Raw genomic sequence first — 23238 nt, 5'->3', positions numbered from 1 at the left:
TGTTAGGAATAAGCATCCAAACTTTAAATGAACTAGGATGTCAAAATCTGAAAATTTAACGACGTCAATCATTCTGTCTCATAGATGTCTTTATTTCTTTTTATAATACGAACGTCTCTTCTAGACATCAAGAGCTAAAAATAAGATTTCTACATTTATTTTTATTGTAAAAATTGAACGTCCAAAGTTTAAGAAAATTATAATGCCAAAACCTCAAGATTATTTTTATGACTTAATAAAATGTTAAATATATGCTAAAATCTTATATCCAGACTAGTTTATATGCATCTCTACTAATCTTCAGGGGAGACTAGTGCAACAACTTATCGCCACGGCTTCCCACTTAAATCACAGATGCTCATATAAGGAATTAAACTTGAAATCTTATATATTACGGGGAATAATTAAAACATCAACTTGTGCTTCAAATTTGACAGAACAAACCTTTTGAAGATTCTACCATAAAAAAATATGAGCTAAAAGATGATTAATATTTGCAAAGGAAAGTATGTGACACCCATTTTAGACCTTGGAAATTCTTTGAAAATATGCTTATGCTTTGTCAATTAATTAATTAATTTTATTAGGCTCCAACTTTGTGTGCACAAAAACTCATGACCAAATCTTCCTTTTAGTTGCCAACAATGAACTTATTTAATATATGGTTTACGGGTGATTGTATATATTTAAAAATTACTCTAATATCTTAAGTTCAAGATCTGGGTAAGACCTAAAAATTACAAGTGATTTACGATATTGATTCAAAGTAACTCTCGTATCTTGATTTCAAGATCTGGGTAAGACGTAGAAATATTTATACTTGCTTGATATATGATTTATGACCGATCTTATATATTCAAAATTATCATTTTTTTTAAGTTCAGGACAATACTACACTTACAACTTAATATTACAAACTTTCTTTTACAACTCCGACGTAACAGCTTATAATTGGTCAGCTCACAATAGGTCTCGTCTATCCAACAATGAGTTCCGTTTATCCAATTATGAACTACCATGTTAGGTTTTGTGAGATAAAAATTATAAGATTAAGTTGTGAGCCAATATTTTATTATTAAGTTCGAGATCTTTTTAACTTGTAATTGTATATGCTTGGAGTTTACTAAGCATCTTTTGGGAAGCATAATGAATTCACTTCAATATGCTAAATACAGTGTATTACACAACCCCAAATTGATATGAATCTCACTTTTGTCTTTGCACCTACCAAAAACATTTTAATATATGATCAGAAATAGATCTGGGTAAATCAGAGCCGTTCGATCTGATTCCTCTTGGAGATTCATATTCCCCTAAAAGATTCTGACTTTCAATTAAAATATATAAATAATTTGATTATAATACTATCAAGTTGAGATTTTACTAAAGTGTTGCTGCTCTGTCTCCTGGATTCCTTCAACAAATTAAAGAGATTTTTGCTCCTCTGGAAAAGCAAAATGTTAGAATATATTCATTAAAAATTGTAACCTTCAAAATTTAGGTAAACAAGACACCAACATTTGAAAGTGACCAGATTTTTTATTCTATAATCTTCTTGTTTGATTTTTATGCAATATTTTGTCACTTAACTAAGCAATATCGTCCGTTTTAGTATTATAAAGTCTTACGGTTTTGTTTTTATGTTTCAAGTCCAAAACTATTGAGTATAGGCTTGGCTTATTAGACGCTCACCCTAGCGATGTGGGAATTACTATTATCAACTTCATATTTGTTCTTTCTTATAGATTGATGAAACGTATTCAATAACATGTGGTCCTTAAGATAAATGATTATAATAGAATGATTGAGACTCGTAAAATAGATATAACCTGGACGAGATATGAACTATATACCTAAATTATCACAATTATCAACCCCACACTTGCCTATTAGAATGGGATGAACCTTATTCCATTTTTGTGTGGTCCTTAAGTTGATGAATTGTAGTGATCAAGACTCGTAAAATTACACAAGTTGTAAAGGAAATCTCTAGATATAACATGAATTAGAATAATTAAAAAATATATATATTGAGCTATTTTTTTAGAATAATTAACCCATTAAATATTTATAAATTTTATGTGGGGTTTCTCAATATAGGCTCTATATAATTTTAAAAATTGGCATTAATTAGGGGAAATAAATAATCAAAATATGAATATGAATGAAGAAAATATTTGAAATAAAATAAAGTCCAAAGTAATCAATCTCTTTCAAACAGTTGGGAAGTCACGGCATCAAACTAAATGTCAAATTACATCATCAATTTTAAAAATGAATTTAGTTGACTATTATGTACTTAATTCCAAATGGTCAAATTCAGATAGTGATGCTTACTTGAAACAATAAAATTTTAGCCATAATTTTATGAATAATACTACACCAACAATCTTCTTCTACAAACTTTCTCTCACAAGTCATAATTGTAAACTTGTTATAGTGATGGTCAGTTTTTAATATTAATTCAATGTGAACTTACAGAGGATTCTTCGTCACGAAAGTCAAGACATCTCATTACTTAGATAAAATATGTTTGGATTTGTTGAGTTTGTATATCTGAGAAATTATTTGATGATAGAAGTGGTAATGGGCTGTGCCGTGGACTTAGGATTTGGCATATGAGGTGTGAAGTACCGGCCCACGAATTAAAAAAAAAATAAAAATTTTAAATTGTTTGAGAAAAACCTATGTGGCATGTGGGCTGACCCACAAAGACACGACATAGCATGACCCACAGGGCCATGGGCTGTGCCATGGGCCTTGAGTTTTGGTTGTCTGGTATGGCACGGCCCACATTTTTGTGAGCCATGGCATGGCACAACCCATGGCATGTGTGGGCCGTGAAAATTTTGGCCTGGTACAGCCCACCGCCACCTCTATCCGATGAGTAAGACAGCACAAGCACAAGCTCCTTCCTCCTTCTAGATCAAACAACATCTAATAGCTTCCTAGTTTTACAGCAGGATTCATTAAATGAAGTTTACTTATTACTCAACCATTTATACACTTGCCATGAACTATAGCTAACAAAACCAACGACCTTTTAACAAAAACGAACTTTCTTTGTTAGTTTTAACTAACATAACTAACACAACAGACTTCTCTTTTATTCTGTACAGCAAGATAAGCTAAGCTGATCCTAAGTTTTTAAACTTCTTCTTCTACATTCTGTTCATCTGTAAAGAATTCACAGACAATTCCTACGCTCTGATTGTGAAGAATGGGTTGTTTATATCAGATGCTTTTGTAGAGACTACTTTGTTAGAATTTTCTGAAGGTTCTATTGTGGGTGTTTTTTTCAGGATTTATTTGTGAACAATATTTGGAATCAGGAGAATAGATACATGGTTTAGTGATTAAAAATGGTTTTGACAATGAAGTTTGGGTTTCAGCAATGTGTATCCATCCGACTGAATTGGTTTCATTGGAAGATCTTTTATTCTCTTTGGCTTACCATTACTTTGCCTTTGACATCTTCTGTAAGGATGGTTTCTGTAAAAATGTGAAAATATTTTGAAGAAGTTTTTGATGAATTGAATAGGGTGATTCTGATAAATTTCAAATGTTAAAACGGAGATTGTTTAAAGAGAATGTGATTTGATTCAAGTCAATTCATTAATTATCATTGACGATATTATTTCAGTTGACAGAATTGATAAGAAAAATCATGTTGTTGGAAGGTGAACAACAAGAGGAAGCAATGAAGCAAGCCAAAGAAACCCTAGAAGTGCTTGAAGGAGAGCTTAAAGGGAAGAAATTCTTTGGAGGAGACGCAATTGGCTTTGTTGACATCACTTTGGGATGGATTAGACTATGGTTGGGAGTCCTTGAAGAAACTTCAAATGTTCAAATATTTTGATTCTGAAAAATTTCCTTGTCTTGCCAAATGGGTGCTCAGTTTTCTTGATTTGCCCTTTGTCAAAGAAACCATGCCACCAAAAGATCAATTGGCTGACTTCGTGAAGAATGTCAGGCAAACTACACTAGCTTCACAAGCTGGTAAATGAGTTCTATTTTAGATTTTAATCATAAGATGGTGCAATAATACAAAGTTTGGTATGCCATATCGTATCGTAAATGTGATTTGGATAAAAAAATGAGCTAGACCGGGTATCGTAAATGTGATTTGGATAAAAAAATGAGCTAGACCGGGTACGAAAAATTTATAAATAGGTAATAAATTAGTAATCCGCACCGGTTTTTATATGGGTATCAGCAGGTATAGACCCGTTTTGCTGAGTTTATTCTATACAGCAATCTAAGCTAATCTTAGTTCTTGAACTACTTCTTCTACATTCTGTTAATCATGCATAGAAAAGTGTAACATGCCAAATTTCTATCTTGACAATTCCTAAATTTCCTGCTGTCTGTGATGGACCCAATTCAACAAGCCCACTTTGTGATATGGACCTATAAATTGAAGGCCTCGCTAAAATGGATAAGTGCCGTCAGAGAAGGTGGAAAAAAGTTAAATTACCAAGAAAAAGTGAAAAAATGCAATAAAAAATCATTTCAAAATTTAAAATGAATTAAATAATCAGAAAGTTTGAAACTCTTTATTAAAAGTTAATTGTTTAAACGATGTAAGCTTATCATTTAATCGATATTATATTTAAAATTTTATAACTATTTAATTTATTTCAGAATTTAGATGATGTTTTAATAGTGCATCCCAAAAACTCACATATTCTCACATATCTTATTAATTTAAGGTAAGAATGATGGAAAACGTTAACTTTACAAAGAGAAATATAAAAAAAGTCAATCAAAGATAAATGTTACTCTTGATTTTCATGATTTATCTCTCTCTCTTTTTCCCTTCTTTCTTTGACTTTTTCTTCTCGTCCGCATCACTTTGTAACCCCTTTTTGTATTTCTCTTTATAAGCCTAGCATTTCTCAAGAATTATGGGTGCGTTTGGCTTATTATTTCTATCCATATTCCCAATCTTATTCTCTAAATAATGTTTGGCACATTATTACCGAAATATTATCCTATTTTTTTAAATTATTTTTAGACCCCATAAGGTTATTAATTTCATTAAATATCCCCTAAAAAAAGTTTAAAAATTAACAAAAATACCCCCGTGACCTATACTTGCCAGATTCCGACAACCACCATCGGTGGTAGCCGGAATCTGCCACAACCGTGAATTACCGACCGAAATTGGTCGGTAATTCACTGATCTGGTCTTTTCTAGCCAGATTCACAGTGGATCTAGTCGGAAAAAGTCAGATCTGGCTGTCAGTGACGACCAAAGAAATGTCAAAGATGACCTTCTTTGGCCTTTTCCGGCCGTTGATGACCACATATGGTCGTAGATTTGGCCTTTTCCGGCCAGATCCGTGGTGGATATTGCCGAAAAAGGCCATAGTGACGCCATACCAGCCAGATCCAGCGATATGTATGGTTATGCAATTTTTCGACCAGATTCCGACGGTGGTGGCCAGAATCTGGCACTACAGGTGATGGGGCTCTTTTTATCATTTTACATATTTTTATATATTGCGGTATTTATTAAATTAGCGAACTTAGGGAGTTTTTTTATAAATTTTTAAATTTTATCTCATAATACTCCTATATTTAATTATTCAATACTATCTCCAAAATCATATCTAAAATAATAAATCAAACGGACCCTATAATTCCCAAATCTTTAAAAGAGAAAAAAATCATTGTTTTACCCCTGGTAAATCTTCGTATGTGTGTGTAAAAAATGTAAAATGATGATCACTAATCTCTACCCGGGATCGAACCACACAAACCCAGATGGGAAACTTGCCTAAGCTACTGCTACTACACCACCAAACCCAGAGACAAAGACAAGACACAAAGGCGGTGACTCAAAAACTTAACAAGAGTACATGTACAAGGGTACAAGGGGGTGACTCAATAAAGTCACGGTATTTCTTGCATTAGTTGAGATATAACATGGCACCTTGGCTTCATCCAGTAACTTTCACTCTAAATCCACCATCTTTTTCTGCCTATCACAGCTCACCACCTGGCTAAAATTTCAACCCTTAAGCTTTAGGGTCCGATATGACCATTTCTGCTCTCCACCCACAAAGGTAAAATTCTATATTTGGTCTCTAAAATTGTGTAGTTGGTATATTTGTTAAGTTTTATCATGTGGGTATATCGAATTTGGTTGGTTTATAGGGGGTTTGAAATGAGCTTTAGGGTTTGATATGGGCATTTCTGGTCACTGCTCACCAAGGTAAAGTTCATATTTTTGGTCTATAAACTGTAGTTTTGGTATTTTTGTAAGATTTTATAATTAGGGTGTTTCGATTTTGTTGATTTTGTTTTTTTTTTTTCTCAATGACGATTCTTTGTGTCAAGACTATTAAGGTTGGCTGTGTTATGATTTGGTGATTTAGTGGAGTTTTGTTCCGATTATGGCATTTCTATGGGATTTTGCTTATTGTTTTTGACTCAATTTTTCATTTTAAGCTTGGAAGTTATGGTGGTTGATTAACAAAAATTTATATTCATGGACTTACTGTTATTTTGTTTTCTCTGTTGTTGATAATTCAATAGTGAATTATTATTTCTAGTTTCTATATCCCAACTATGTACATACTCATGCTTATCATTTGTTTGCTGAGAAACTTAGGACGACTAGGAAATAAACTAATTGTGTTCCCCCAGCCTCCCAACCCAAACTTCCGCTTAACTGTGCTGATATAACTAGCCTGATTCGCATATGAAGTGTCTTCTCTTTATGGTTTTGTTGGCTTAATCAATCTCTGTGTTATTTACTGAGCATTTTATATGTAGTTCATTATTATGGTTTGTTGCTTGATATAAGCTTGCCGTTTATGTATTTCTTATGACTTACTCAGCCTTCCTTTTCAGGTAATATCAGCTGCACTAGGTTTGTGCTTTGACAGTTTTGAGTTTTTAACCGCTATGGAAGGTTTGGGGGGGTTAAGGTTCAGTAATGTAACTGGTGCTGCAAGGAAGAAGAGAAGTAATACATATCGTCGTCCTCGGAATGACTCTCAGCAACTGTCAGATTTTCGGGATATTTCATCCTTGTCATCCACACCACCTTCTGATAATGTAAGTGTCCAATGATGACAGTAATGATTGTAGTTCTATTCTTCAAAGAAAGTCATTTTAATCTTATGTGGTTCAAGGGCTACTTTTGATAACATTTTTGAGGTTCTTCTTCACAGAATATGGTCAAGATTGACGATGGAGGATCTGCAGAATCTGATGAAACTTCCAACAATGACTTTTTCCAAGGCAATAATGAGCAGAGGCGTAGAGTAGATAAATCCATGAGACAAAGTGAAGGTGTTCTTGCGCCAACTAACTGGAGACGCACTGGTAGCATGGGGCAATTTGGAGTTCTTCCTGATAGTGGAGGAAATGAAAATAAAGTTAAAAAGGTTAAGCTTAAAGTTGGTGGTATCACTCATACCCTTGATGGGAAGTCTGCACCAGATGGTCCTGCTGGTGCTGGGTCTTTTTCTACGAGGTCTTATTCCTATTCAGATGCCTCGCAACCACAGCAGAAGCTGGTTTTTCAGGTGAAAACCATTACTGAAGTTTGTACTCAAGTTTTCCAGTTATCCATATATTGCATCATTGACTGTATTGCAAACGAACAATTATGTATGTTAAGGGATTAAGTAGCACACGTGTTCAACCATGTGCTGTTTCAGAATTTTAAAATTTTACTTTTCTGGTTACATAAAGATGGTAACATTTATCCATGATTCTTCCGAAATTCATGTGTTCAATTGATTGGATAAACTGTTGCATTCTGTCTATGAAATATATTTTCTTGTTTCCCTTCTACTTGATTTCTAATTATTCTATTTCCATTTGTAAGCAACCATGTTTAGTGGCTCATTTGGTTGAGACTTACAGACTTGACCAGACATCTTAATTATGCATGCTTATTTTATATCATTTTTGGTGCAGGAAAATTCTGATGAAAACCGTTCCATTAGTTCAGATAATGGTGATAGCTTGCAAGGATATGCATTCAAGGATTTCTCTAACAGTGGTGTAAGAGAATATGGTTCTAAGAGTAAGACAGCTTACAGAAGCATATCTGCGAAGGAAACAGAAAAATATGAGCCAGTTCGAAAGAGCAAGCGGGTTGCTAAGAGACGTTCTATAGATGGAGATCTTGATGATGGAAATGATGATGAGGAGATTCGATACCTTGAAAAGGTAAAAAAATCTAAGATCAGCACGAACTATGGTGCAGAATATGAAGATGATGAGGAAGGAGGAAGCAGAAAGCAACGTAAAATATCAAGGGTATTAGAAAGGAATGTTGATGTCCTATATGATTCAAATGTGGATGATTATGGCTCCTTAAAATCAGGTAAGGTAGGTAAGAAGTTGAGATCCGGCAGAGTATCTGAAGATACTGATTATGTGGAAGACGAAGTATTGTCAGATGTTGAACCTGTAATCAACAAGAAGAAAGCAAGAAAGGAGTTTGTAGATTTGTTGGGAGATTCAAAAAAGGAAATGACAATCACCACTCGTCAACGTGCACTACAGACTGGCAAAGATGTCTCTTCCAGTTCTGGTGCAAGTCTAATTGAATTTCCCGAGGGATTGCCTCCTGCTCCACCAAGAAGTGAGTAAATTTTTTTCGTGTTCTTCTTATTGTAAAGGTTCTCTCTTGAGCATTTGTTAATCTTTTTGCATATTTCTATTGGTGCTGTTTGGTGACAGAGCAAAAGGAGAAACTGACCGAAGTGGAACAGCAACTAAAAAGAGCAGAGGCCCTGCAGAGACGTAGGATGCAAGTTGAAAAGGCAGCAAGGGAGTCTGAGGTTTGCCCTCTTCTTTTGTTGCATCTTGTTTGCCTCTCTGCTTTGCAAGTCGGTTACTTCATGAGGAAAGCATTAATTTGGGATTAAAATTTTAGGCTGAGGCAATCAGAAAAATACTAGGCGTAGATTCCACTAGGAAAAAGCGGGAAGATAAGATGAAGAAACGGAAAGAAGAATTGGCACAGGTAATAAATAGTACAAAATAAGACTACTTTTTCAATACCTTCTAACCGAATATTGATTTTAATTTGGGAGCTCCATATGCTATCCAGGAGAAGGCTGCAAATGCTATGATACTTGCATCAAACACTGTTAGATGGACCATGGGTCCTTCAGGGACATTCGTAACATTCCCCAATGAGGTGGGCTTGCCGAGTATCTTTGACCACAAAACTTGCAGGTATAGATCAGCATTCATCTTACCATTTCAAGTTTACGTTTAATTTTTCTTCAACTCTATTTACATGGTTTTGGTTTCCATGTGGATTTTCAGTTACCCTCCGCCGCGTGAGAAATGTGCCGGTCCATCATGTCCTAATCCATACAAGTACAGGGATTCCAAAACAAAACTCCCCTTATGCAGTCTCCAATGCTACAAGGCACTGCAGGAAAAAATGCCCTCAGTTTCTGCCTGTTGATCAGGTCATTACTTATTTCGATTTCGGCTTTCCAAGTAAACTGTTGACTACACCAACACCAACTTGCCCATGTAATACAATATTTACAACCATAATAAGCAGCTACTCGGCACCATTACTGTATAGTTAAAAGGTTAAAGTATGTATGTAGATCTCAAGAACTGGGCTGCTGAAGCCTGGAAAATATGGAGATTGTTCCTGTTTGATTGAAGAACACAAAGTTCTGTTGTATGTTGTAATGAATGTGGTTTGATACCATTATTATAAATCAACATATTAAAATATTGTTACTTATAACCAAATTATTAGATATGGTAGCCCAAAAATTTCAATAAATCGTCTGTAACAAGGAAACGGCGTCGTTTTCCTGAAGCTCAACATCCTATTATTGTTTCAAACTGGCCCCTTATTTTTTTATTTTGACAAAAAAACCCTTTAATTCTCTTATTTCAGTCCTTCCCTAAAACCCACAATCACCAACGTGGGGACCCCCCATTGCTCCACCAACGTGTAACTACAAAACCTTTCGCGCCACTTCAACTTCATCATCAATAGCTTATGTGGTTCAAGGGCTACTTTTGATAACATTTTTGAGGTTCTTCTTCACAGAATATGGTCAAGATTGACGATGGAGGATCTGCAGAATCTGATGAAACTTCCAACAATGACTTTTTCCAAGGCAATAATGAGCAGAGGCGTAGAGTAGATAAATCCATGAGACAAAGTGAAGGTGTTCTTGCGCCAACTAACTGGAGACGCACTGGTAGCATGGGGCAATTTGGAGTTCTTCCTGATAGTGGAGGAAATGAAAATAAAGTTAAAAAGGTTAAGCTTAAAGTTGGTGGTATCACTCATACCCTTGATGGGAAGTCTGCACCAGATGGTCCTGCTGGTGCTGGGTCTTTTTCTACGAGGTCTTATTCCTATTCAGATGCCTCACAACCACAGCAGAAGCTGGTTTTTCAGGTGAAAACCATTACTGAAGTTTGTACTCAAGTTTTCCAGTTATCCATATATTGCATCATTGACTGTATTGCAAACGAACAATTATGTATGTTAAGGGATTAAGTAGCACACGTGTTCAACCATGTGCTGTTTCAGAATTTTAAAATTTTACTTTTCTGGTTACATAAAGATGGTAACATTTATCCATGATTCTTCCGAAATTCATGTGTTCAATTGATTGGATAAACTGTTGCATTCTGTCTATGAAATATATTTTCTTGTTTCCCTTCTACTTGATTTCTAATTATTCTATTTCCATTTGTAAGCAACCATGTTTAGTGGCTCATTTGGTTGAGACTTACAGACTTGACCAGACATCTTAATTATGCATGCTTATTTTATATCATTTTTGGTGCAGGAAAATTCTGATGAAAACCGTTCCATTAGTTCAGATAATGGTGATAGCTTGCAAGGATATGCATTCAAGGATTTCTCTAACAGTGGTGTAAGAGAATATGGTTCTAAGAGTAAGACAGCTTACAGAAGCATATCTGCGAAGGAAACAGAAAAATATGAGCCAGTTCGAAAGAGCAAGCGGGTTGCTAAGAGACGTTCTATAGATGGAGATCTTGATGATGGAAATGATGATGAGGAGATTCGATACCTTGAAAAGGTAAAAAAATCTAAGATCAGCACGAACTATGGTGCAGAATATGAAGATGATGAGGAAGGAGGAAGCAGAAAGCAACGTAAAATATCAAGGGTATTAGAAAGGAATGTTGATGTCCTATATGATTCAAATGTGGATGATTATGGCTCCTTAAAATCAGGTAAGGTAGGTAAGAAGTTGAGATCCGGCAGAGTATCTGAAGATACTGATTATGTGGAAGACGAAGTATTGTCAGATGTTGAACCTGTAATCAACAAGAAGAAAGCAAGAAAGGAGTTTGTAGATTTGTTGGGAGATTCAAAAAAGGAAATGACAATCACCACTCGTCAACGTGCACTACAGACTGGCAAAGATGTCTCTTCCAGTTCTGGTGCAAGTCTAATTGAATTTCCCGAGGGATTGCCTCCTGCTCCACCAAGAAGTGAGTAAATTTTTTTCGTGTTCTTCTTATTGTAAAGGTTCTCTCTTGAGCATTTGTTAATCTTTTTGCATATTTCTATTGGTGCTGTTTGGTGACAGAGCAAAAGGAGAAACTGACCGAAGTGGAACAGCAACTAAAAAGAGCAGAGGCCCTGCAGAGACGTAGGATGCAAGTTGAAAAGGCAGCAAGGGAGTCTGAGGTTTGCCCTCTTCTTTTGTTGCATCTTGTTTGCCTCTCTGCTTTGCAAGTCGGTTACTTCATGAGGAAAGCATTAATTTGGGATTAAAATTTTAGGCTGAGGCAATCAGAAAAATACTAGGCGTAGATTCCACTAGGAAAAAGCGGGAAGATAAGATGAAGAAACGGAAAGAAGAATTGGCACAGGTAATAAATAGTACAAAATAAGACTACTTTTTCAATACCTTCTAACCGAATATTGATTTTAATTTGGGAGCTCCATATGCTATCCAGGAGAAGGCTGCAAATGCTATGATACTTGCATCAAACACTGTTAGATGGACCATGGGTCCTTCAGGGACATTCGTAACATTCCCCAATGAGGTGGGCTTGCCGAGTATCTTTGACCACAAAACTTGCAGGTATAGATCAGCATTCATCTTACCATTTCAAGTTTACGTTTAATTTTTCTTCAACTCTATTTACATGGTTTTGGTTTCCATGTGGATTTTCAGTTACCCTCCGCCGCGTGAGAAATGTGCCGGTCCATCATGTCCTAATCCATACAAGTACAGGGATTCCAAAACAAAACTCCCCTTATGCAGTCTCCAATGCTACAAGGCACTGCAGGAAAAAATGCCCTCAGTTTCTGCCTGTTGATCAGGTCATTACTTATTTCGATTTCGGCTTTCCAAGTAAACTGTTGACTACACCAACACCAACTTGCCCATGTAATACAATATTTACAACCATAATAAGCAGCTACTCGGCACCATTACTGTATAGTTAAAAGGTTAAAGTATGTATGTAGATCTCAAGAACTGGGCTGCTGAAGCCTGGAAAATATGGAGATTGTTCCTGTTTGATTGAAGAACACAAAGTTCTGTTGTATGTTGTAATGAATGTGGTTTGATACCATTATTATAAATCAACATATTAAAATATTGTTACTTATAACCAAATTATTAGATATGGTAGCCCAAAAATTTCAATAAATCGTCTGTAACAAGGAAACGGCGTCGTTTTCCTGAAGCTCAACATCCTATTATTGTTTCAAACTGGCCCCTTATTTTTTTATTTTGACAAAAAAACCCTTTAATTCTCTTATTTCAGTCCTTCCCTAAAACCCACAATCACCAACGTGGGGACCCCCCATTGCTCCACCAACGTGTAACTACAAAACCTTTCGCGCCACTTCAACTTCATCATCAATAGCTAGGAGTCCGAATTTTAACAAGATAAAAACACTTGAAAGTAAAAGCTATGTAATTTCTTTGTAAGTTCCTCGTTAAATGTTGAGAACACATTTAAATCAGTCACTAATTTTTCTTTGGTAAATCCTGACAACTTCATCCCATTCTATGTCTTGAACTTTCTCGTTGAAGTGTTTCATGTTGAAATAAAAACTTGATTCTTTCTCAAGCTTACACAAACACAGAAAATATTAAATATGGAATTCCAATCAAATAATTTTCAACCAAAACATCCAATTTCTAATATTTGCTAAGACCCNGTAAGTTCCTCGTTAAATGTTGAGAACACATTTAAATCAGTCACTAATTTTTCTTTGGTAAATCCTGACAACTTCATCCCATTCTATGTCTTGAACTTTCTCGTTGAAGTGTTTCATGTTGAAATAAAAACTTGATTCTTTCTCAAGCTTACACAAACACAGAAAATATTAAATATGGAATTCCAATCAAATAATTTTCAACCAAAACATCCAATTTCTAATATTTGCTAAGACCCAACACTAGACATATTTTTCCAACTTCTACAATTTTCTTCTGTTTATATATAATTCATATATAAATAGAAGAAATTAATGGCATGTTGTGTCTTCAGGGGCTCTCGTCCATCATTTGGTATAAAAATAACAATGGATTCCCATCCATATTATATGGATGGGAGTCCATTTCCTCTAGATGGGCGTTCACCTCATATGGATGTCCGTCCATAAATTTTAAAAAATATAATAATAGATATGGTAGAACACTGACCTATAAAGTATAAACCACCAAGATACACACAATAAATCTATCCAATACGAGTTCAACAATCAATAAGCACATGAAAGAAAAGGAAATAAACTCTATATTGGTATTAAAACAGAACAATACATCCAAAGATCATGTTCTATCATCTACCCAGCAATCAAACAACAAATTAGAACAATTCTAAGTACAACAAAAACAAAGATAAAGACTGAACTTCGAAGGTCAGTCACCTCCCCTTCTAAACCTTATTCTTCTTTCTGAATATCCCTCAATTCCCTTTGTTCCCCACTTTTATTCTCTGACACCTTTTGCACATAACCGAATTCTTCCTCCTTCCAATCTCATTAAGCCACCTGTCCTCCCAAAAACAACTCCTAATACTCATGCATAACAAACATTCCTCTACTTCTCACCTCTACCCTTCCTACTGTAGATATGGACGAGCATCTTGATGAGCCACTTGGGAGGCTTGTCTACAGTAGGAAGGGTATGGACGGTCGTCCGTATTATATGGACAACCGTCTATATGCAAATAAATTTTTTTTCTGCAGGGAGGAAGACTGTTTAAGGTTGATGTAAAGATGGAATTTCTTCTGCAGGGAAGAAGACGTGGCAGTGATCAGTTGGCTCTTTCATCGCCTAAGCTGCAATATGTTAGTGAAATAAGTGGATCCGAGGAAGGTCAAGTTGAATCATATTGTTTATCAGATGCTGGGTTGACCGCACTTGCTGAAGGCTTTTCGAAGCTTGAAAAATTGAGCTTAATCTGGTGCTCTAACATATCCATTGTGGGTTTAATGTCCCTTGCTTACGAGTGTATATACTTGAAATCTTTAGATTTATAGGTATTTGTTAAACTTTTATCTTAATATTTATTACTCTTTTAGGTATCAATTCTTGGATATTCTTTTATATATCATCTTCTCCTACTGTATTAGGAAGTGAGTTTATTGAAGCCAGCATAATCTTTTTGAAATCTATTTCGGAGTGCAGGTGTCATTCAAGCCTGTACATTGTTGACAGAGGCCTCCATATTGGGAATTAAGTTTTTATATATTTGGGAGGAAATTTTGGGACTAAACCTGCATACATGTGTCCTATTTGAGATTTGTTTTAAAAAAATAAAAAATATTTGCTTATAGATGGTCATCCATATAATATGGACGACCGTCTATTTTAAATGGATGCTTGTCCATATAATATGGGCGGACATCCATTACTATATTTTTAAAAATTAAAATGGACTCCCGTCCATATAATATGGACGAAAGTTTATTGTTATTTTCGTATCAGATTGATGGACGAGAGTCCATTTATAATGAATGACCGTCCATCAAATATGAATAAGCGTCCATGATTGTTGCATAGTTGTTCATTCATGGAAGAACGTATTAGTGTCTAACGTGGTCGTATCTGACTTGAATGTTGTGTATGTTGGTACAAAAATTTGATGGCAATAATAGCTGTCCATAGCATTATTGTAATATATTTCCCTCTAATCAACATAAAAAATAAAAAAAATAAAAAATTATTTGTGTATAGATGGTCATCCATATAATATAGACAACAGTCCATTTTAAATGGATGTTTGTCCATATAATATGGGCGGACGTCTATTACTATATTTTTAAAAATTAATGGACGGGCATCCATATGAGGTGGACGCCTATCCAGAGGAAATAGACTTTCGTCCATATAATATGGACGGGAGTTTATTGTTATTTTCGTATCAAATTGATGGACAAGAGTCTATTTGTAATGAATGACCGTCCATCAAATATGAACAAACGTCCATGATTGTTGCATAGTTGTTTATTCATGGAAGAACGTGTTAGAGTCTAACATGGTCGCGTCTAACTTGGATGTTGTGTACGTCGGTACAAATATTCGATATCAATAATAGGTGTTTATAGCATTATTGTAGTGTTGTCTACATTTCCCTCTAATCAAATCATCCATTATAAATGTATGAATTGGACTACTCATTGGACGTATGGGTCGGGCCATTACTATTCCAGCAAGCTTTGGGCCTTTCAGTAGCCCATAGGTCCAATCATCCATAACATATTTATTTAACAATTAAAATATTAAATATTTAAAATTGTTAAGAATTTCCATACAAAATGTTATATTATTTATCATAAATTTGTGAAAAAATAAATAAATGTGATTACCTAACTTTTTCAGGTGGGTTGGCCCCGTGGTGAAAATCGATGGGCTTTTTGGTATACTTTTTTTAATGGGATTTCTGAAACCTTATTCTGAATAGGATATGATATGATTCTAAGAATGTGTATGATACATTATTGGAAAATATTTTCTAAAAATATTTAGATTATTTTTAACCTTCTACATTGGTTAATTTAGCTAAACACCATCTCACAATAAAAGTTTATAAATTAACAAAAACACCCCCACCTATCCAATCCACTGGCAACAGCCGGCCACTACCGTTGGACGGTGGCCATCAATCGTCGGAATGGCACACGATCAGTTGAATCTGGCCGGTCGTGCATCGATCTTGCCTTTTCTAGTCAGATCCACCGTGTATCTGATTGGAAACAGCTAGATTTACAGCCAGAATTTAGCCGTCGTTAACAGCTAGATCTTTGACCTTCGTTAATGGCCAAAATCTAGCCATCAACAATGGCCAAGTTATGGTTGTCATCAACGGTCAGATAGATATGGCCGTTAACAACTAGATTTAGCCGAAAAACGATAAGATCGGTGCACAATCGGCTAGATCTGGTCGATCGTATATTGTTTTGACGTCGACAGCTACGGGCATCCGACAATGGCTTAGGTTTATGAGGTTTTTTTTTTTTTTTTTTTTGTTAATTTATAAACTTTTATTGTGAAAGATAATTGTTAAATGTTTTGAGTTAAATATAATAAGTTGGATTTTGAATTGAATAGTAAATATTAAAACAAACACGTTTTTTACTATTTTGGATAGAATAGAGTTTGTAAAGTTTAGCAAAGAAGCAACGTCACTTGATGAGTTTTAAGTTAAAGCGTGGTGGATAATGTAACCATATTTAATTATCCATTTAGGAAGCGTTTGGTTCAGGGAATGTTGTATTACTGGAAAGATAGATTACTAAGAAATATTTAGAGAAATGTGTTTGGTTGATTGAAATAAATTTGTGAGTATGTTATAATAATATATTTGGTTGGAAGGATGAATGAGTGTGTATGTTATGTAAATTACTATATTATTCTCCTTTTTAAATAATAATATAATATTATTTTATTCGATTATTTTTTAAATTATTTCTTGTAACCTCCTATAATTGGTTTTGCTAAAACAACCCAGCCATATAAAACTTTAATTTATAGCAAAATCACCCCTATCCACCCAAAGTCACTGCTGGTAGCCAGCCACCACCGACGCCAGCCATCGTAATGACTCACAACCAGCTGGATTTGGCTGGTTGTGCGCCAGTAAGGCCTAATTCGACCATGGATCAAAGATTCATGGCAAAAAATGAATAGATCTTGTCGTGAATATGGCTGTTTCACAGCCAAAGATGTGTGTAATACCCAAGATATCAAATGTATGTTCCTAACTCAAAATAGTCCTTTAGATGTTCATTTTATGTTAAAAAGCATAAAATCTAACTAAGGGCAAAATAGTCAATTCATTTGGAACGGTATGAATCAATTATCCATAAAGAGGCTTAGGGGTAAAATGGTTATTTTGCCTATGGATAAGCATTGAAAAAGTCAAGGATGAGTAGGCTTCATTGCATTTAATGGCATTAATTAAGTAATAATTATGTCTAGTGTGAAATGACCAAAATGCATGATATGAAGAATTAAGGACTTATGAGTTATCAATTAAAATAATTGGGCCAATTGCATAATTTTGAAAAAAAATGAAATATTTTCCTATAAATGAGATGAATTTCGTTCAAGCCAAAGAGAGCTTTCTTCAACATTTCTTCCATTTTCTCTCAAATCTTCCATGAAACAGCTTTCTTCTCTAGGTTTTCAAGGAGTTTTGCATAATTTTTCAAGGAGAACAAGATAGGAGCCTTGGATCTCAATTGAAGGTTTAAGGTAAGGATTAAAAACTTTAGTTTTGATGTGATTTGAAGATTTGAAGTAGATATGAGGTATAAGTTATATATGAAGGATTAGGTGTAAAAGAAGTCAAAGGCAAAGATTTGTTGGAGGAAGTCTTTAAAAAGGTAAGGAAGAACCTCCCATGACTTTAGGGTTTATGCTAGGGTTTGTAGATTTTATTGAAACCTTAAATTAAAGCTTTAAGGCATAGAATTAGTTGATGGCAAGTGTAGTTGAACTCATTTATCTACTTATTGCCTTGAATTCATTATACAGAAGTTATGGCTATTATGTTTTATGAGTTGTTATGTTTGATTGAAGAAAATGAAGTGTAGATGCTGATTGTGGCAAAACTTATAGTATGGAGGCCACATGGTGTATGAAGATGTTATTAGAAGTGTTGATGTGTTGTTTGCATTAGCTTTAATGTTATAGCAATAATGGATGGTTATGGGAATGAGATTTTACACTTCCTTTAAGATGTTAAAGACTATTAAGGGGAGGTTTATTTGATCTATAAGTTACACTATTGGTTAATGTCAATAGGAATTGATGTGGCATAGTTAATATGAAAATTCGGATTAGTGAGCTGGAGGTTTTGTTAACCCTGCTTCTGATTTTGACCATAACTTGAGTTATAAATATCAAAATGAGATGATTCTTGAAGCATTAGAAAGCTAAGACACAGACCTATACTTTTATGTTTATGCCAAGAGCCAATTCGTTTGAGAAAAGGATGGAAAATGGCCTGAAGCATAAATGGTTATTAAAGTTTAAGATTTAACATAATCAATTCTTATGATTAGAATTGATTATTAATGTATTATTGTAATTATGCCATGTACTAATGTTTGCCCATTAGTTAGATGATCTTTGAAAGATATACTGGTCATGATGTCATGCATGATTAATGTTATGAAATGGCATGAAGATGCAATATATACATGTTTTAAGATGATGTATGTGAGCAAGAGGTAATATAAATGGGTTGATAATCCATAAATGAATTAAAAGTATTAAGCTCACCAAAATATGTATTTACATGCCATAAGATGTTAGAGATGCAAATAGACATGATAGAGATGCATATAGACACAATGGAAAACGCGTAAGTATACTCGTATACGGTTGAGGAAAGATGAATATATACTTTAGATGCTAAATAAGCGTAAGCACGCCTCTGATGATATGAGCTCTAGATGAATTTGAGGCTAGATGATATGAAGTGTTTAAGATGCTAGAAAAGTTCGATCGGCTAGACGTTAAGTTTCATATGCATTTAGTTGCATTACATGAGTTATGATGTATTTACATCATGAGATGATTATACTCATGTTAGAGATTTTTAGATGTTATGTCATGACATGGATGTGTGTGTACTATGTTTACATACTTATTTGTATGTGTACACATTGATGTTTTATCTAGCCATGGGATAAAAGATGAAAAGCATATGACTGTATAAAAAGGGAAGTATCCCTAGATGTAAAAGATAAGTGATGTGTAACAAATATGTTTAAATAAAGATCAATTGTACATTCAGAATGAAATAGATCATTCCTTACTGAGCGATTAGCGCTCACCTTTCATTGTTGATTGCTTTGCAGGTAGACTAGAAGCGAGGGATGCTAGAGACAGCGGGACTACATGTGAGGGGAGATGATTTATTGTCATCTCGATGTTTTTACTTGATATAAATAATGTAAATGATAAATATTTGAGAAATACCTAGGGTGAGCGGTTCCGGGTACCCTGCACTTTTCCGAGGAACCGAACCGAACCGTACAGTACAGGTTCCCAAAAAAAGGAACCAAAACCAGAACCGCACAGTACAAGTTCTTCAATTCAAGGAACTGGAACCAAAATGCAGGTTCGGTTCCTTTCCATGGTACCCTGTAAAAAATCAATTACCCCCCTATTAGTTTAAAAAATAACAAAAATACCTTATAAGTTTACAAATACACCCTAACAAATTTTCGTTATTCATTCATTTGTGTCCAATGTAACTCATAACCTGTAATCTCTAAGCAACGCTTGAATTCAATTAATTCATCACAATTCACATAAAATTCGTCAATCAAAACCAAAACACAAACATTATTCATCACAATTCACATAAAATAACTTCACCAAAATCATTTAAACAAACAACAATTCTTAATTAATTACTAACATTGCCATTTGCCGGGGTCTATTTGATAAGTTAACAAATTATTAATGTTTATAAATTTATAATTTAATGTTATAATTGGTTAATTGGGTATTAATATACCAAATTAATTTAGTAAATTTAATATTGAAATATAATTAAATAAGTGATCATACTACAATGTAAATTGTAATGTTATAATTAATTAAGTGATCTACTACAATGTAATTGTAATGTTTATAATTAATTAAGTAATATTATTTAATTATAATGTAATATTAATAATTAAATTGTAATCATAATTAAGTATTATATATTGTTTAATAGAATGTTATAATTAATTAATAATCATACCATAAATATAATATAATGTTTAATTAATAAAATATAATAATTCGATTAATATTGTGCAAATTAGTAAATTACTAATGTTTATAATATAATGTCATAATCAATTAAGTATTATTTAATTATGTAAGTTATATAATTATATGATCATACTATAATAGCATAATGTAATGTATAATGAATTAAGTAATCATACTACAAATCTATAATTTAATATTAAATTAATTAAATTTCAAATCATTTAATTAATGTACTAATGTTTATAATGGAATGTTATAATTGATTAAGTAATCATATTACAATATATAAGTATGTTATAATTAATAAATTTTAATCGTTTAATTAAGTAATGTAATAGATAAGTAATTACTAATGTTTATAATGTAATGTTATAAATTTATAACTAATTAAGTAATTATGTAATCATTAACTATATAATGCTAAATTAAGTAAGTGATTATATATAATGAATATAATAATATATAATTTAATTGAGTAATTATTTAACTATAATGTAAGCTTAATAATGTTTATAAGATAATGTTATAATTAATTAAATTTCTTATCATTTAATTAAGTATTGTGCTAATGTTTATGTAAAATTAGTAATTACTAATGTTTAAAATAATATCATAACTCATAATCAATTAAGTAATTATTAATTATGTAATGTTATATTATATATGATCATCACTATAATAGTATAATGTAATGTTATAATGATTAATAAATCATACTACAAATCATAATTTATATATAATTAATAAATTTTAAATCATTTAATTAATATACTAATGTTTTAATGGAATATTATAATTGATTAAGTAATCATATTACAAATATATAAAGTAAGTTATAATTAATTAAATTTTTAATCGTTTAATTAAGTAATGTAATAGTATAGTAGATTACTAATGTTTATAATGTAATGTTATAAATCATAATAATTAAGTAATTATGTAATCATTTAACTATATAATGCTATAATTAAGTAATATGATCATAATATAATGTAATAAATAATATTATAATTTAATTGAGTAATTATTTAACTATAATGTAATGCTTAATTAATGTTTATAAGATAATGTTAATTAATTAAATTCTTACATTCAATTAAGTATTGTGCTAATGTTATATAGTAAATTAGTAATTACTAAGTTTAAAATATAATATCATAACTCAAATTAATTAAGTAATTATTAATTATGTAAGTTATATTAATTATATGATCATACTATAATAGTTAATGTAATGTATAATGAATTAAATAATCATACTATAAATCTATAATTTAATATTATAATTAATAAATTTCAATCATTTGATTATATACTAATGTTTATAATAGAATGTTTAATGATAAGTAATTATATTATAAATATATAGGTAATGCTAATTAATTAAAATTTAATCGTTAATTAATAAAGTAATGTAAATATAGTAAATTAGTAAATTACTAATGTGTATAATGTACATGTTATAAATTAAACTAATTATGTAATTATGTAATCATTTAACTATGTATGCTATAATTAAGTAAGTGATCATAATAATAATGTAATATAATAATATAATTTATTAGTAATTATTACTAATAATGTAATGTTTAATTAATGTTTATAATGAAATGTTTATAAGTAATGTATAATTAATTAAATTTCTTATCATTTAATTAAGTATTGTGCTAATGTAGTAAAAATAGTAATTACTAATGTTTAAACATAAATCATAAATCATAAAATAAGTAATTATTAATTATGTAATGTTATAATTAATATATAATCATACTATAATGTAATGTATAGTGAATAACTGTTAAATAATCATACTATAAATTTTAATGTAATATATAATTAATAATTTTTAATCATTTAATTAAGTTTGTACTAATGTTTAGAATAAGTCAAATTAAGTAGTAATCAATTAATATAATGCTATAATTAATTATACTATAAATCAATTAAGTAATGTTATAAATTATAATTAATTAAAATCATTTAACTATAATGTAATGTTATAATTGATTAAGTATGATATTTAACTAGTAATTAAATTTATAATGTTTATCAATTATCTATATAATAATTAATTACTAATTTATATAGATATACTTAGAACTTGATATTGAAGTAAATAACTAAATATATTATTACTCAATCAATATACTATTTTATTCAAAAATAATTCTTTTAATAACATTAAAATGTAAAACACTTTTAATTGGATCATAATTCCAATATTCATGTAATGATCAAAACTTTAATATTAATGTATTATAATATATTAAAGCTTTTAATATGGTGTAATTATATGTAATAAGTATAATTGTATTCATATATTTATTTAATTAGGTATTCTAAAAATTTAACTTTTTCTATTTTAAATTTTTTTATTGTAAAATAATAGAAACTCCCCCATTATTTACATTTCACAAATATTTCATATAGTCCAAGTTCAAAATAGGTTCTAAACAGGTTCCAAAACAGGTTCCAATATAGGTTCCAAAATAGGTTCCAAAAGGTTCCAAAACAGGTTCCAAACAGGTTCCAAAACAGGTTCCAAACAGTTCCAACAGGTACCCCCTAAAGGTTCAAATAGGTACCCTTTTTACAGGTTCCGTTCCGGTTTCGGTTCCTCCGGGGAAGAACCGGAACCGGAACCGCACAGTAGCGGTTCCAAAAATTGGAACCGTAACTACCCGACAGATACAGGTTTGGGTAGGTTCGTTCCGGTTCTACCGCTCCCGTGCTACCCCTAGAAATACCTTGGAAGCTTCCACCCAAAATATGTTTTGATTCTGTAATTTCTTAAGTTTGTAAATATAAGTTTAGATCCTGCGTGTTTATATGCATGTTTTGGATATTATATTATTATCCTTATACAGATTTTTTCTAAATACAACCGTTCTCCAGACATGTATCCTCGGGATCTCATTGAGGATATTCAGAGGATACCTGACGGAGGGGGGTTTTACAATGTGGCCGTTTCATGACTAAAGATCTGGTCTTTTCA

General features: G+C 32.3%; 3 protein-coding genes across 3 annotated transcripts; all 3 read left to right on the top strand.

Moving 5' to 3' along the window:
- The first annotated feature begins 3667 nt into the window (after positions 1-3667).
- On the top strand, positions 3668-4007 carry LOC116124835 (probable glutathione S-transferase). Its single transcript, XM_031410597.1, has 2 exons — positions 3668-3816; positions 3899-4007. The coding sequence occupies exons 1-2, from the start codon at positions 3668-3670 to the stop codon at positions 4005-4007; spliced, it is 258 nt and encodes an 85-aa protein (XP_031266457.1).
- A 1791-nt stretch (positions 4008-5798) lies between these two features.
- Positions 5799-9716, top strand: LOC116124871. Its single transcript, XM_031410634.1, has 8 exons — positions 5799-6071; positions 6862-7068; positions 7185-7541; positions 7939-8611; positions 8710-8810; positions 8906-8995; positions 9083-9210; positions 9304-9716. The coding sequence occupies exons 2-8, from the start codon at positions 6916-6918 to the stop codon at positions 9446-9448; spliced, it is 1647 nt and encodes a 548-aa protein (XP_031266494.1). The 5' UTR covers positions 5799-6071; positions 6862-6915; the 3' UTR covers positions 9449-9716.
- Positions 9717-10060: 344 nt separating this feature from the next.
- Positions 10061-12589, top strand: LOC116124822. Its single transcript, XM_031410578.1, has 6 exons — positions 10061-10414; positions 10812-11484; positions 11583-11683; positions 11779-11868; positions 11956-12083; positions 12177-12589. The coding sequence occupies exons 1-6, from the start codon at positions 10061-10063 to the stop codon at positions 12319-12321; spliced, it is 1491 nt and encodes a 496-aa protein (XP_031266438.1). The 3' UTR covers positions 12322-12589.
- The last annotated feature ends 10649 nt before the right edge of the window (positions 12590-23238 follow it).

The sequence above is a fragment of the Pistacia vera genome, unplaced genomic scaffold, assembly GCF_008641045.1.
Source record: "Pistacia vera cultivar Batoury unplaced genomic scaffold, PisVer_v2 Contig157, whole genome shotgun sequence".
NCBI lineage: Eukaryota > Viridiplantae > Streptophyta > Magnoliopsida > Sapindales > Anacardiaceae > Pistacia > Pistacia vera.
This window is presented reverse-complemented; position numbering and strand designations above follow the sequence as displayed.